Source organism: Tupaia chinensis, unplaced genomic scaffold, assembly GCF_000334495.1.
Source record: "Tupaia chinensis unplaced genomic scaffold, TupChi_1.0 Scaffold000270_2, whole genome shotgun sequence".
Taxonomy (NCBI): Eukaryota; Metazoa; Chordata; class Mammalia; order Scandentia; family Tupaiidae; genus Tupaia; species Tupaia belangeri.
In genome coordinates, this window is record NW_006159751.1 from 2583272 (window position 1) to 2598492 (window position 15221).

Below are 15221 nucleotides of genomic sequence, written 5' to 3' on the forward strand. Positions count from 1 at the left end.
ATAGCGAAAATCTCTCAAAAAAAAAAAAAAAAAAAGGCTTGGTTCCATGTGGCTGATTGCGTGGTACAAGTCTCAGACCCAGAGGGTTGAAAAACATGCCAGGTTCATGTCCATACCCAAACTCCTGAAAAGGAGGGAGAACTGGAGAAGGAATTACAACATGACCATTTCTCACGACCAAGACTTCTTTCTTACACCCCTCCTTGCTCTTTCTCTGGTTAGAGCATGTGCCCTCTGTCCAAAAAAAAAAAAAAAAAGTGATGGTACGATAGTTATTCCAAATGGGAACAAGAGTCCTTCAGATATGTAAAATGCAAACTATACTATTTCAGCCTTCTTTAAATAATATGCTAAAACATATAACAAATTCACTAATCAAATGAGTTCTCCATTACAATACACTGGACTTCTCTGAAAGACTAGATTCTTGCTGTTGTGCCAGCCCCACAGTCCAGTGGTTAAGGGAGCAGACCCTACATGGCTAACTACAGTTCAAGTAAATCCAAGAGCCTGGAAAACTTACCAGGTGGGTGTGTGAGCACGCTCAATAACAGGGTGAAGTAGAGAAGAAGGGATTGTGGTGTGATTGCAACCCAATGGGGAGTGCTTTTTCTTTCTCTCCCTGTCTCATTCTGGTGAGTGTGTGTGCCCAAGTGAAGACATACTGCTGCTTTAAATCAAGACTTTCTGCCTGCCATTCTAAAACACAATTCAAATGCTCTTTCTTTCTTTCTTTCTTTCTTTCTTTCTTTCTTTCTTTCTTTCTTTCTTTCTTTCTTTCTTATTTATTTATTTATTTATCTATCTATCTATCTATCTATCTATCTATCTATCTATCTATTTATTTATTTATTTATTTATTTATGGTTTTTGCTACAGGACAAGAATGCCTGCCAGAAAGACACAGAAAGAGGCAAAGTGAGAAATCAGTGCCCCCTCCCCCCGCCCCGGCTGGGGTGGGGCGGATGGCCATGCCACAATCCCTTCTCCTCTCTGGATTTTGAGCACACACACACACACACACACACATACACACATACACATGCGCACAGCTGGTGTGATTTTCCAACCACTGAGTCCAGGACTCAAACCACTATCAGCCATGTGGGAATCTAGCACCTTAACCACCATGCCACCTACTGGCTTCAAATGCTTTTAATTAACCATAATAAAAATATTTTTGTAGAAGATCTAGATGTGCATAAATTGTTATAGAATCAAAATGTAAATAAAATTTTAAATTATAATAACTTTAAAAAAAAGTGTTTCTCCCCATAAAGCTTTTTTTGCATTTGTCCAAAAGTGCTTTCTATAGAGATACTGATATATTACTTATATAAATATCTAATGACTTTTACTTTTGGGAGTGTTTTTATTTTTATTTATTTTTAAAGAATTATTTAACTTTCTTTCTTATTTATTTTTAATTTGACCAGAGAGGGACAAAGTGTGTGTGTGTGTGTGTGTGTGTGTGTGTGAGAGAGAGAGAGAGGCAGAGACAGAGACAGAATGTGAGAAAGCATGTAGCCAGGTCCAGGACTCGAACTGCGGTCAGCCACATGGGAGTCTAGTGCCCTTAACCACCATTCCACCTGCTGGCCCTGGGAATACTGTTTTTTAAATTAAGGGGAAAACCATACAATAGTCATACTGTAGAGTTCTTTAAAGTGTATAATTCAAGGCTTTTTAATATACTCTCAAGGTTGTACAGCCATCACCACTATGTAATCACACTTTTACATTAACTCCCCAACCCCCAAAACACTCATATTCATTAAATAGTCACTTCCCATTTCACCTGGCTTTGCAACCCCTGGCAATCAAATTTATCTTCTGTCTCCTGATAGTATTCTTTGATGGACAAAAGATTTAAATTTTGGTGAAATCTAATTCATGTAACTTTTCTTCTGTTCCTTATGTTTTTAGTGTCATATCTAATAAACCACTGGAAAATCCAAGATCATGAAGATATGCCCCTGTTTTTAGAATTTTATAGTTTTGGCTCTTACATTTAAATACTTGGTTAATCTTTTTAAGAGGTTTTTGTCTTTAAGGTGAATGTGCTCCCAGGAGAGAGACAGAGATAGTGAAAGGGAAAGTGAGAAATCATCCCCAGAGGGGATGGCCATGCTGCAATCCCCTTTCCTTTATTCTCCTGGGATCCTGAGCATGCACATACATGTACCCAGTATGATTTTCAAATCACGGGGTCCAGGACAAGAACCGTGGTCAGCCATGGGAGTTCAGCAAAGTAACTACCATGTCATCTGCTGGCCCCAAATCTAGGTTAAAAAAAATTTTTTTTTGGAGAGTTTTTTGCTATAGGGCACGTGTGCTCACCAGAAAAAGAGAGAGAGAGAGACAGAAATCATCCCCCTCCCCCAGGGGGGATGGCCATGCCGCAATCCCTTCTCCCCATTCTTTTCTCGGGATCCTGGGCATGCATGCACATGCGCCCAGCATGAGTTTAAGCCATCGGGTCCGGGACTCAAACCGCGGTCGACTGCATGGGAGTCCAGCGACGCAGCCATTACATCATCTGCTGGCCCCAATTCTAGGTTAATTTTAAATTAGCTGGTATGTATGGTATATATGTAGCTATCAGGTTTTCTAGCATTATTTGTTGAAAAGACTATTCTTTCTTCCATTGAATGGTCTTGGCATCCTTATTCAACCTCACCTGACCATAAATGTAAGGGTTTATTTCCAGATATCCAATTCGAATCCATTGATTTAAGTGTCTGTCATGATGATTTAATTATTTAGCTTCATTGTAAGTTTTACATTGTGAAGTGTAAGTTCTCCAACTATTTCAAGTTTTTTTTTTTTGGAGAGGTTTTTGCTACAAGGTGCATGTGTTCCAGGAAGACAGAGAGACAGAAAGAGAGAAATTACTCCCCCAGGGGGATGGCCACATTGCAGTCCCTTCTCCTCCATTCTCCTCTTGGGATCTTGGGCACGCACTCACATGTGCCCGGCATGAGTTTAAGCCACCAGGTCTAGGACTCGAATCACAGTTGACTACATGGAAGTCCAGGGATGCAGCCATTACACCACCTGCCGGTCCCTCAAGCTTGTTTTGGGGATTTAGAGTCTCTTGAAATTCCACATGAATTTTAGAATCATCTTGCAGATTTCTACAAAAATCATAATTGGAAGTTTGATCCAATTACAATGGATCTGTAAATTAAATTGGGGGATACTGACTTCTTACCAATGTTAAGTCTTCCATCCATGAACACAGAATGTCTTCCCATTTATTTAGTTCTTCAAATTATTTCTGGAATGTTTTTTAGTTTTTGGTGTACAAGTCATGTATCTCATGGGTTTAATTTATTCATAAGTATTTTAGTCTTACTAAGGGAATTGTTCTCTTACTTTCCTTTCTAGATTGTTCACTGATGGTGTATAGAAATGTAATTGATTTTTATATGTTGATCTCGTCTCTTGCAACTTTGTTGAACTCTTTTTATTAGCTCTACTTGTTTCTTTGTGTATGAACTTTTTAAGATTTTCCCCATATAAGATCATGCCAGCTGGCATCATTAGCCTAGTGGTTAAGGAAGAGGGACCCCACAAGGCCAACTATGGTTCAAATTCGGTCCTTGATGACTTGAAAAACATGCATGCCTCAAATTTTAACAGACTAGAGAAATGTAGAAGAGACTGTGGCATCATCATTTTCCATTAGGGAGTGTTTTCCCCTTCCTCCCCTCTCTCTTTCTCTGTCTCTCTCTGGTGCACACACATGCCCTCTGGAAATTAAAAAAAAAAAGATCATGCCATCTATGAATATAGTTTTATTTTTTCCATTCCAGTTTAAATGTGTTTCTTTCTCTTGCCTAACTGAAAAGGCTAGAACCTTCAGTATCATCTTAAGTGGTGAATACAGATATCCTCACCTTAGTCTTAGATGAAAATCTTTCAGTCTTTCATCATTAAGTATGTAGGTAGCTATGGGGTTTTTATAGATGCTCTTTTTCAAGTTGAGGAAGTTTCCATCCCATTTCTAGCTTTTTGTCAGAACTTTTTATGATAAAATGGTGTTGGATTTTGTCAAATGCTTTTATGCATTGAGATGGCCATGTAGTTCTTATCCTTTGTTCTACTAATTTGATATTTTACATTAATTGATTTTCTTTTTTTTTTTGCCATGAAAGGTGTTGAATTTTATCAAATACATTTTCTGCATCAATCGAGATGACCATGTACTTTCTTAATCCTGTTAATACGTGGGCCAGCCAGGTGACCTGGAAGTTAAGGCAGCTGGATCCCACATGGCCGACTGTGAGATTCAAGTCCCAGACCAGGCAGCTTGAAAGACACACTAGATGAATGTGTTTGCATGCCCAAAATCCCAAGAAAAGTCTGGGAGAGAAGGGACTGCAGCATAGTCATTTCCTTTGGGGAGATGCTTTCTTACAGAGGGAAGATACTTTCTCATTTTCTCTTTTTCTCTGTTTCTGTCCAGTGAGTGCATATGCCCTACAGCAAACTAAAAAAAAAAAAAAAAAAAAAAAAAAAAAATTTTTAAGAATTATATATTACATTAATAAGTTTTGCTATATTACACTAATCAGTTTTCTATGTTCAACCATTCTTGCATTCCAGGAATAAATCTCATTTAGTAAGGGTGTATGATACTTTTAATATACCATACACCTTCCTGAGGCTGTGATTCATTATGTTAATATTTTGTTTTCAGTCATTATTTCTTCAAAAATCTTTTCCGACCCTTTCTCTGTCTCTTCTCTAGATTCTATTATGCATAAGTTGGTATACTTGATAATATCCATGGGTCTGTTAGACTGTTCATTTTCCTTCTTTATTTTTTCCTGCTTCTCAGACTGGGTGATCTCAGAATACCAAAATCAAGTTTACTGATTCTTTTTTCTTCCTGCTCAAATCTACAATTACAGTAAAGTTTCATTTTAGTTATTTCAATAAAGTTAATTCAAAAGTACTACATAGTTGCTTTTTATTGTTTTTTCTTCCTTACCAATATTCTCTAACAATGAGACATAATTCCTATGGCTTCCTTTATCTCTTTTTGTATATTTAAAACATTAGGTTGCCAAGAAAGTCACAATGTATTTTTCTGTTTTTCTATGCAATAGTTAAAGACTTTGTCTATTAAATCCAAAGCCTAGGCTTCTTCAGGAACAGCTTCTATTAGTTTATTTTCCTGCCTATGGGTCATATTTTCTTGTTTCTTTGTATGCCTTATAATTTTTTCTTGAAAAATGGAAATTTTTAATAGTATATTCTAGCAACTTTAGAACTTGTATTTTCTCTGCTCCTTAGGATTTGTTGCTACTGCTTGTTGTAGCTGGGTTTTTTTTGTTTGTTTGTTTTTATTTAGTGACTTTTCTGAATCAATTTTTTTAAAGATTAAATTAAATTAATTAACTAACTTTTTAAAAAATTTGACCAGAGAGAGATAGAGAGAGCGAGAAAATGAGAAAGCAAGCCATCAGGTCTGGTACTCAAACCATGGTCAGCCATGTGGGAGTGTCCAGCACTTTAACCACCATGCCACCTGCTCATCCCCTGAATCAATTTTATAAAATCTATATTCTTTTTCATGTGTGACCAGTGAGGTCTGTGCTCTTTTAGCTTAGTGGTCAGTTAGAGATTTGACAGAGATCTCCTTACACATCTGAAACCAGACAATATGCAGAGTAAAAGATCTTGCAGATGGGCTATACAGGGGTGCATCACCAACAGTAAGTGAGGTAATATACAACTCTGCCTTAGCCTTCACTTCCTGCTTGTGCAAAACCTGGAGGTTGCCAGACTTGAGCTTCTCAAGTCTTTTCTGAGCATGTGGCCCACTCTATCAATGTGTGGGCTCTCTGAAATTCCCAGGACTGTGTGAGAGCTTTTCAAAGCCTTTATTTCCCAGTGTGTTTCATTCCTCAGCCTTTCCTCCTAAGCTTTCTGGTCTGTCTTTGGTTTGTCCCAGGCAGCAGAGGATAATGTACTTGCCTTTAGTTATTTTCAACAAATGTTCCCCAATACGGTTTGTCAGTCCTGGGAGAATTTTAAGTTAGCTGGAGTAACCTTTGTGTTGGTCCTTCAGGAAGCTACCAGACAGTTGAAAACAAATGGCCATGGTTTTTTGAAAATAAGGTCCGTTCTTCCTCTGGTATGAGAAACATATACCTGAAACGCACACTGTTGTCTTCAAGGTTGCCAGGGTTAAAGAGTGGGATGTGGGGCCAGGGCAAGTTAGAATATCACACAACTTTCTTACAGAAATTCAAGTGTTTATTTCCTCCAATTAAGTATTCACCAGGATACTGTAAACTTTCAGTTTTCAGAGTTGCAATAAAGTTTATTCTGGCAAGTTTTGTTAGTTTATTTGCTGCTTTTGAGTTTCACACTCTGTCATTTTTGTTCCACCTCAGAAAGGTCTTCTTACTAAGGATAATAAATCTACTACAGGGAAAGGGTTCAGGGGACAACCCTAAATTCAAGCCATTAATCAGGAACCATTCCTTCATTAGCCCCAAGTGGGACCATATTACTCTTGGCATTTATTTAGTCTTTTTTTAATATTGATCTGTCCCATTTAAATATTAAAAATACTTAAGATTTCATATTTTGTCTCTTCAAAATGTTGAGTTGTTACAAAAACCATTTTTAAAATGTTGTTAACATGAAAAAAAATGGTGACATAAATACGTTTTACTAATTTTGGATCTTCTTCTCACGCCTCTGAGCCCATTAGCAACTAAAATTCTTAAAACTGAACGAATGCTTTACATAATAAAATTAAAACAGGTGGCACAAGTATTTTAGTATCCTTTTAACTATTAAGTATTATCACCATTTTCCATTAGCATTCTCAATTTCGAAAATTATTTCTAGCATAATTTCTATTCAAAGACATATCAAAGTTTACAATTGCTGAAGCAAAATACACATATCAGTGAACACTACAAATTTTATTTCTAGTATGCAAAAAGAAAAAGAGGACCCCTAATGACTCCTACTTTCTTGGAGAAAGATAAAAGGAAATGTAAAATTATTTGCCTGAGTTTCCTTCGAAGCAAACTTATTTTCCATATATTTCAAACTTACTCATTGTTTAATTCTAAAGCTTGATAGGCTGCTTTGATTCGAGCTGGAGGATTTCTTTCCCTCCATGCCTTCTGCATAACTGTAGGAAAAATATTTCAAGAAGCAGATGAGATGGTAAACATAAATAAGCATATGCAAAACGTTATGAAGAATGAGCTAGGGGAGTAGACAAAATTTTAAATAACATCTCAATCATATGAGACAAGAAACTAGATTACTAGCTCACATTATGGGAAATTTACATTTAAATTTGGAAGCATCACATACAATAAAAATTAATATATTCTTCCTCTGATTTATTTGAATAATAACAATAGAAGTACTTAACCAAGATAATTACATCATCATCATTTTTTTTCTTTTTTTAGGTTTTTGCCATGTGGAGGGGGGTACATACTCATTGGACAGAGATAGGGAGAGAGAGAAAGTGAGAAATTACCCTCCTCCCCCAGGGGAATGGCCCACTGTAATTCCTTCTTCATTCTCCTTTTGGATTTTAGGCAAGCATGCACATGCACCTGGCATGATTTTCAAGCCACTAGGTCTGGAGCTTGAACTGCAGTCAGCCATGTGGGAGTCTAGTGCCTCAACCACCACACCACCTGATTGTCCCAACTATATCATTATTTTATATAAGCACTTTTATATCTAAATGTATGTTAAAACAGAATCTGAGTTACATCAGATTATAATCAATATAAAATATTCCAGCTCCCTGAAAAGTTCTATGGAACTGTTAACAATATACAAAAACTTAAAAACAAAGTATTTGTCTAATCAATTTTTCACTCCAGAAAGAAAGTTTATATTTGTACTTTGTATTAAAAGTTAAAAAGTAAAAAAGGAATTAATTTAAAATATAGTACATGTCTGGAAAATGTTGGTCTTTACCAGGATTCAACAAAATCTTGAGCTAGGATTTCTATGGACTATCAATATTAGTTTTGGTATCATTTACTGTATCAAAATAAGGATTTCACACTTTCTAAAAATTAAACAAACAAATAAGCAAACTAAATTCATAAAACTTATCTAGTCTAGTTCAAGTTTGATAAGAAAAATAGAGAACCTATGAGTGTTGCTTTTGGAACAAAACCCACAACTGTCCAGAAAGAGTAATGTGGAAAATGTTTGAGTTTTCCTTTGGAAACAAAATATTAGTCTTGGCTTCGAAAAGGAGGCAATATATTCCACTTGTGTAACAAAAGCACATTTCTCATATCAAACATGTCATCAACTAGCTGACAGCTAATGCTTCCTGAACATGACAAATTGATGCAAGTCAGCATCCATCTGATACTGACCAGGTAAAGAACATCATTCTGCTGAGACACTAAAATATTACATAAAAAAATTGAGATTTACAATTTTTGATAATGGGGCTATCTACTATAAGTTGTATAATATTTACAAATCAAATTTTAACACTGAATCTTTATCAACACCTTAATCAATAAATTGCTATTTGGTACTCTAGCCTATTAAATACATATTATAATTTATTTAACCAATTTTCTTCTGAAGGACAATTACGTTACACTCATTTTTTTATAATTTAAAAACACTGTGATGATAATCTTTTAGTATCTATCTTTGCATACCTGACCAAATGCTTTCTTTCTAGAACAGTTAAAATATATGTATCTTTTAGGGACCAGCAGTTAGCGTAATGGCTATGTTGCTGGACTCCCACGTAGTCCACCGCAGTTCGCATCCCGGACCCGGTGGCTTAAAACTCACACCAGGTGCATGTGTGTGTGTGTGTGTGTGTGTGTGCCCAAGATCCCGAGAAGAGAATGGAGGAGAAGGGATTGCGGCGTGGCCATCCCCCCTAGGGGGTGATTTCTCGCTTTCGGTCTCTCTGTCTGTCTCTGTCTGTCTGGCGAGTGCATGCACCCTATAGCGAAAACCTCTCCAAAAAAAAAAAAAAAAATATATATATATATATATATATATATGTATCTTTTAGAAGATTTTGGTTATATACCTCCAAACTCCTCTCAATAAAATTAAATTAATTTACATTTTTTCAGGTAATATAGGAAAGTAACTGTTCCCTCTTTCCTTACCAACACAGTATTACCACCATCAATCTTTGCTAATTTAATATATGAAGACAATAATTTTTATTTATATTTTTGGTGAGGTCATCTAACCCATTTTCCCTTAATTTTATGCTTTCAAATGTTCTATCTAGCCTTTCACATTGTTTCATTAGGCCCAGACTCAGTGGCACAGGTGGTAGGTAGCATACCAATCTACAGTGCTGGAAACCACATGGCCAGTTGTAGATTTGGATCCTGAGTTGACCCAAAACATACAGTGCATGCCTAAGATCCTGACTGGCTGGAGTGCTGGGGGGAGGGGATCATCATCTGGTGAGACTCTGTTGAGGGTGCCTTTCTGGCCCCAGAAGCTCTGAACTACAGAGTGGGTAAGGAGTGATAACGCTTTCTCCATAAGCACACTTACCCACTTACTATCAGAGAATGCATTGCTTCTAAGGGAAGGTCCCTTCACAGTAAGGCAAAGGAGGCTTTAGTATGGAATAATAAAGGCAGGGGAGCCTTATGTTGGCCAAGTGATAAGCTCTAGGCAAAGCTCCAAGATTTCTCTTAGAATCTGAATTCAGAAGAGAGATGGTTGTCATGGAGATGCATGTTAACATGTTTGTTTGACTTGAAAAATGAAATCAGATTTCTCTGTCAGAATAAGTCTGATTTGGTTGAAAAGATTAACAATAGGACTCATAATCAATTAGGTTATGCAGAGTTCATTTTCCAAAGTTTTAAGAGCTAAAATATGTAGCTCTAAAGATTTGACTAAAATATAATTAAAGCATATCATAACAATTGGAACATTATAGTAAAATAAAATTTAAATTTAAAAACTTTTGTACAAAAATGTTTTATTGTGAACCAGCCACTGAGGTACAGCAGTAAATCCAACACTCTGCACTCTGTGATGCTGAGATCACATGAGAAAATCCCAGGTTTATGTCTCGAGGTCTCTTTTTACTCGCTGTGGAGTGGAGGGGGCAGGGGGAAGATGAGCTTGCATGCACGCCCATAATCTCAGTTGGCTGAAGCTAGGGGGTAGATTGTAGCATGGGTCTTCCTGTCTGGAATGTCAGTCTCTTGTGTGCTGAGACCTAATAAAGTATAATATAATTGTTTTATCCTGGGAAACAATGTATGTGAGATAGAAGACTTTCAAACATAAAATACTATCATAGTAAAATTACATAGGAATGTAGAGCATGAGGGGAGGTCTACAAAAAATTCATGGAAAAAGGCTATTATGAAAAAATTATGCATTCATTTCATGTTTTTCTTGCGCCAAAATAAACTCACACTTTAATTCATTTTCCACAACCTTTTTGAACTCCCACATGGCCAACCATGGTTCAAATCCTGGCCCTGGAGGCTTGAAAATCATGCCAGGTGCATGTGTGTGCATGCCCAAAATTCTGATAGAAACAAAAAATGGAGGAACTATGGCATGACCATACTCCCTGAGGGGGTGCATTTGCTCTCTGTCTGGCAATAGCATACATTACATGGGAGGGAAAATATCCTGTCATTAAGTCATACACTTAGAAGCATGTCAATATTTTCTTCTATAGAGAAGAGCTTAGAAAGAACTAAACATTTCTATTATCTTCACCATTTTAAATGAAACTCTAACTTATGACTAAACATATTTCCTTTTTCTCTACATACCCAATGTTTACACACTGTCCTATTCTTTCCTTTTATGTATAATTTTAAGTGTTCATTTTCTGGACCCAAACAGGATAAACTACTTTCTGTATGAGCAATTGGCTATAATTAATCTGAAAAGCTTTTTTGTTTTTTTTAAGAGAAATTTTTGCTATAGGGAGAGTGCGCTCACTGGAGAGACAGAGAGAGTCAGAGAGACAGAAAGTGAGAAATCATCCCTCAGGGAGGATCATCATGCTGCAATCCCTTCTCCATTTTCCTCTCAGGATCTTGAGCATGTACACACATGTGCCTGCCATGAGTCTTAAGCTACTGGTTCTGGAACTCGAATCTCTGTCAACTACGTGGGAGTCCAGCAATATAATGCCATCTGCTGGTATCCTGTTTTTTTGTTTTTGTTTTTAATTTTTCTATCAAGTGCATAGGCATTCTGGGGAGAGAAAGTCAGAGAAGGCACCCCTCAGGAGGGATGGTCACACTATAATCACCTTCTCCTCCATTCTCCTCTTGAGATTTGGGGTACCTGCACACATGTGCCTCCCATGTTTTTCAAGCCACCACATCCAGGACTTGAGCTGCACAGTTGGCCCTGTGGGATACAGCTGTTTTGACCACCATGCCACTGGCTGGCCCTCTGAAAGGTTTTTTTAAGTAATAAAAGAAGCATAAAGTATTTTAAATTCTTTATAAGAAGGAAAGGTAATGAATCAACCTAGTTTACGATCATCATTCGTTTAAATTTAATCTGAGTTTCTTATCAATAATACAAACAATTCTAAGCCATAAGACTGTATCTTAAAATAAATAACTCTAAGGAATGTTGAATAATCACTCTTACACAATGAATAGATATAATACATACCTGTGTCTGAAGGACGTAAGAAGTCTGTGTCACAGGTGAAAAAGGTCTGATGGTCCTGAGCTGACAAGTTCATGTCAAAGTATGTAAGTGGCTCTTTACCCGTCACCCAAGTGTATCTTCACCAAAACACAAGAAAATATTTAAACTGGACATGAGAGAGACTCTGTCTGGTATAATAGACACTATTTAAATTCCAAAAACATACTGCTACAGATTCTATTTTGAGATGTTTGAAAGCTTAGTATAATCAATAAAACAAAAGCAGTAACTTGTATACATAAACTCCTTAGAGTATCATAATAAAATGTCAGAAGCCAAACGGAAAAAATGGATTACTCCATAAACAGTGCTTTTAAAATTTCACCTGAAAGAACAAAACGATTTGAGTTAGATAAATATCTTATTAAATATATTTAAATATTAGGTTGTGATGACAAAGTTTTTGCATAGAAAAACACTGTCATGACTTTTCCAACAACCCAATAAATTCTCAGTGAGTTAGGATTAAGTATTAAAAGTGAGACTATAGGGTCCAGTAGATAGCATAATAGTAACATTGCTGGACTCCCACATAGTTGACTGTGGTTTGAGTCCCAGACCTGGCGGCTTAAAAAAGTCACACTGGGCAAGTGTGTGCATGCGTGCCTAAAATCCCAAGAGTAGAATGGAGAAGAAGGGATTATGGCATGATCATCCTCCCTTGTGGGGAGCGGGAAGGTGGGGTGGGTGACTTCTCATTTTCTGTCTCTCTGTCTCTTTGGTGAGCACACTTGCTCTGTCTTAAAAAAAAAAAAAAAAAAAGTAAAACTACCAGAAAACTCAGGTAAATATTTATCAGATGTTGAAGCAGTAATGGCTTTCAACGCATAAAAATGAAGAGAAACTTTTCTAGATTTTATTAGACAGAAATTTAAACTTTCATGCTTTCTTCTCAAAGCCAATTAAATTAATAAAGTATTAACAAGCTGGCTAATAAATATATTTTTAAATGTCAGATCTCAATAGATTTCAACAAATAACAAATTAAATAACTAAGCTTCATTTTTCAAATTGGCAAAGATACATGGTTAAGGGTACACTGGGCTATCCACATACATAACTGCTGGTACAAATGTAAATTGTGGTATTTCTATTTCTCCTTCTAGAAATCAATCAAAAGTCTTAAAAGTGGGGTGGCCACATGGAGCAGCAGTAATGTCCAGCAGCTTGAAAATCACACTGGCGAGTGTGCATCTATACTCGAAATCCTGAGAGGAGAATGGAAGGCAAGGGATTGCTGTGTGGCCTTCCCTCTTGGAGGTGAATTTCTCACTTTCTCTCTCTCTCTCTGTCTCTCTCCAGTAAGCACATATATCCTCTGTCCAAAATAAAATAAAATAAAATAATCACTTTAGAAATGTACATGTAATTTTATTATTACATTCTCTGTACTTTTGTTTTTTGAAAATTTTCATAGTAATAATTTTTTTTATTTTTAGAAAATGACTATTAGAACTGACATACTTTATTAGTAATACTGTAACAACTATTAGATTACTTAAATGCAATCTCAGTACACACTATTAAAAAACTGAGAAAAGCTCACATTTGTCATCATTCACATTTGTTTCCAGCAATTATTCCTCAAATAATTTAAGCTATCTTTATCTAGATGGATTTTTAATGTTTTATTAGTACATCAAACAGATAAGAATGAAATAGCAATGTAAGGGTGCTTTAATTATACCACTATAAAGAAAAGACATTGTTATATTTATCTACTTAAATTCTTCCTCACGACACACTACAAAAGTTCTTTTGAAACATTTTTTTTGGAGAGGTTTTTGCTATATGGCACATACACTCGCCAGAAAAACAGAGAGACAGAGAGAAAGAAAGCGAGAAATCACCCCCATGGGGGATGGCCACGCCACAATCCCTTCTCCTCTGGGGATCTTGGGCATGCATGCACATGTACCTGGTGTGAGTTTAAGCCACTGGGTCCGGGACTTGAACCATGGTCGACTACATGGGAGTCTAGCAACATAGCCATTATGCCAACTGCTGGTCCCCATACATTTTATTAATGACCTGATTCAATTCTACATTTCCCAGATTGTTTAATTGTCTCTCTAACAATTGCATGATTCCATGGATCCTGTGACTCTTATCTTTGTGTAATTTTTAAATTTAAGATCCTTAAACTTCAAAAAAATCATAAACCATTTTTGAAGCTATTTTTACAGAGATAAGATTTATTCTGACGTGAACACGATGCTATAAAGAGTTTTGCCCAGTCTTCATTCTACAAGTGAAAAGGGGAAATCTAGATATGTTTTTAGACAGAGAAACTTCCTATAATTTTTTATTTAAAAAAATTTTAATGGAGTATTCTGGAGGTCATAGTATTCAATCAAATCCACCTTATCTTTGCACTGAAGAAATATTTTCATTAAAATCTAATTTTCTATTAGGGTTTAGAAATAGCACATTAAGTTATCTAAAAAGAAAAAAACAGTATTTGATATTAATATAGTTGTGATGTCTGCTTCTTTAATGTGTATGAAAGCCAACAGGTCACTTCTAAAAGAAACCATGGAAGGTGGTATAATCCTATGAAATAAAAAATAATAATAAAAAAAACATATAATCTGAGAGAATTCTCGTTAAGTTTTCTTCTACTTTAACTCAAAATAATCACTCTGATTTGCAGAATTTATCCATCGAAGTTCCAGTCAAAGCAGTTATTCAGTGCATTGCCTGGTCAATCCCCCTGTAACTTAAAGTGAGATTATCTGCACTAAGGTGGTATCTCTATAGGATTGGAGACACAGTCACTTCCATTGTTGCATTTGTAATTTTTCCTTTTTACATTTTTTTTAAAGGCGAAGTTTTTCTCTTGCTCCCAGCTCCACCTTTTATCTTGTTAATTATCGTTCTAGTCCTCCACCCAGGCAGAAGAAGCCAGGCCTTCAGAAGAAGGTTCCACATGGCTCCTGTGAACTAGGTATTTTGCACAGCGCACTTGCGCACCACGCAGTTTTCTATTTTGTGATTTATTTTTTTTTAAAAAAGAGAAAAACAGTAATTACAATTTTTGTTTTTGTCTTCTCTTTTTGTTGTTGTTTCTCTCTCTTTTTTATTTCTCTTTTTCTTGTCTCTCCACTCTCCAATATCCATTTAACGTGTTTTTAGAAGGATCTAAGAGCATTTTAGCTAAACATCCAAATACTAATAGGGTTAAAATATTCCTCAATATCTACTGAATCTGTTGCAACAGTGATCACAACAGGAACAGCAACAAGATTCTAGTTCACTTCTGTCTGCTTGCTCCTGAACATTCAGACTGAATTTCAAGAATTTGAAAGAAACACACCATCCATCAGATGACAAGAAATCACCGCCGGATCACAAGAAATATGGGAAAACAAGAAAATACCTCTCCTCCAAGGGAAAAGAGTAACTCTTCTTCTTCCACAAGCAGTTCAGTGAATCATGGAAATGTCTGATAGGGAATTTAGAACATTCATAATGTCAAAGCTAACAGAGATGGAAGAGAAGAGAGACAATGA

General features: G+C 36.2%; 1 protein-coding gene across 9 annotated transcripts in view; it reads right to left on the reverse strand.

The window, feature by feature from the left end:
* The window catches only part of ST7L (suppression of tumorigenicity 7 like), a 79635-nt gene that overhangs the window by 47466 nt on the left and 16948 nt on the right, over window positions 1-15221 (reverse strand). For all 9 annotated transcript variants that reach the window (XM_027772308.1, XM_027772309.1, XM_027772307.1 and 6 more), the window contains exons 5-6: window positions 11671-11786; window positions 7087-7165 (exon numbers count right to left, since the gene is read on the reverse strand). In XM_027772308.1, coding sequence (XP_027628109.1) covers window positions 7087-7165; window positions 11671-11786 — 195 coding nt within the window. The remainder of the gene's footprint in view (window positions 1-7086; window positions 7166-11670; window positions 11787-15221) is intronic.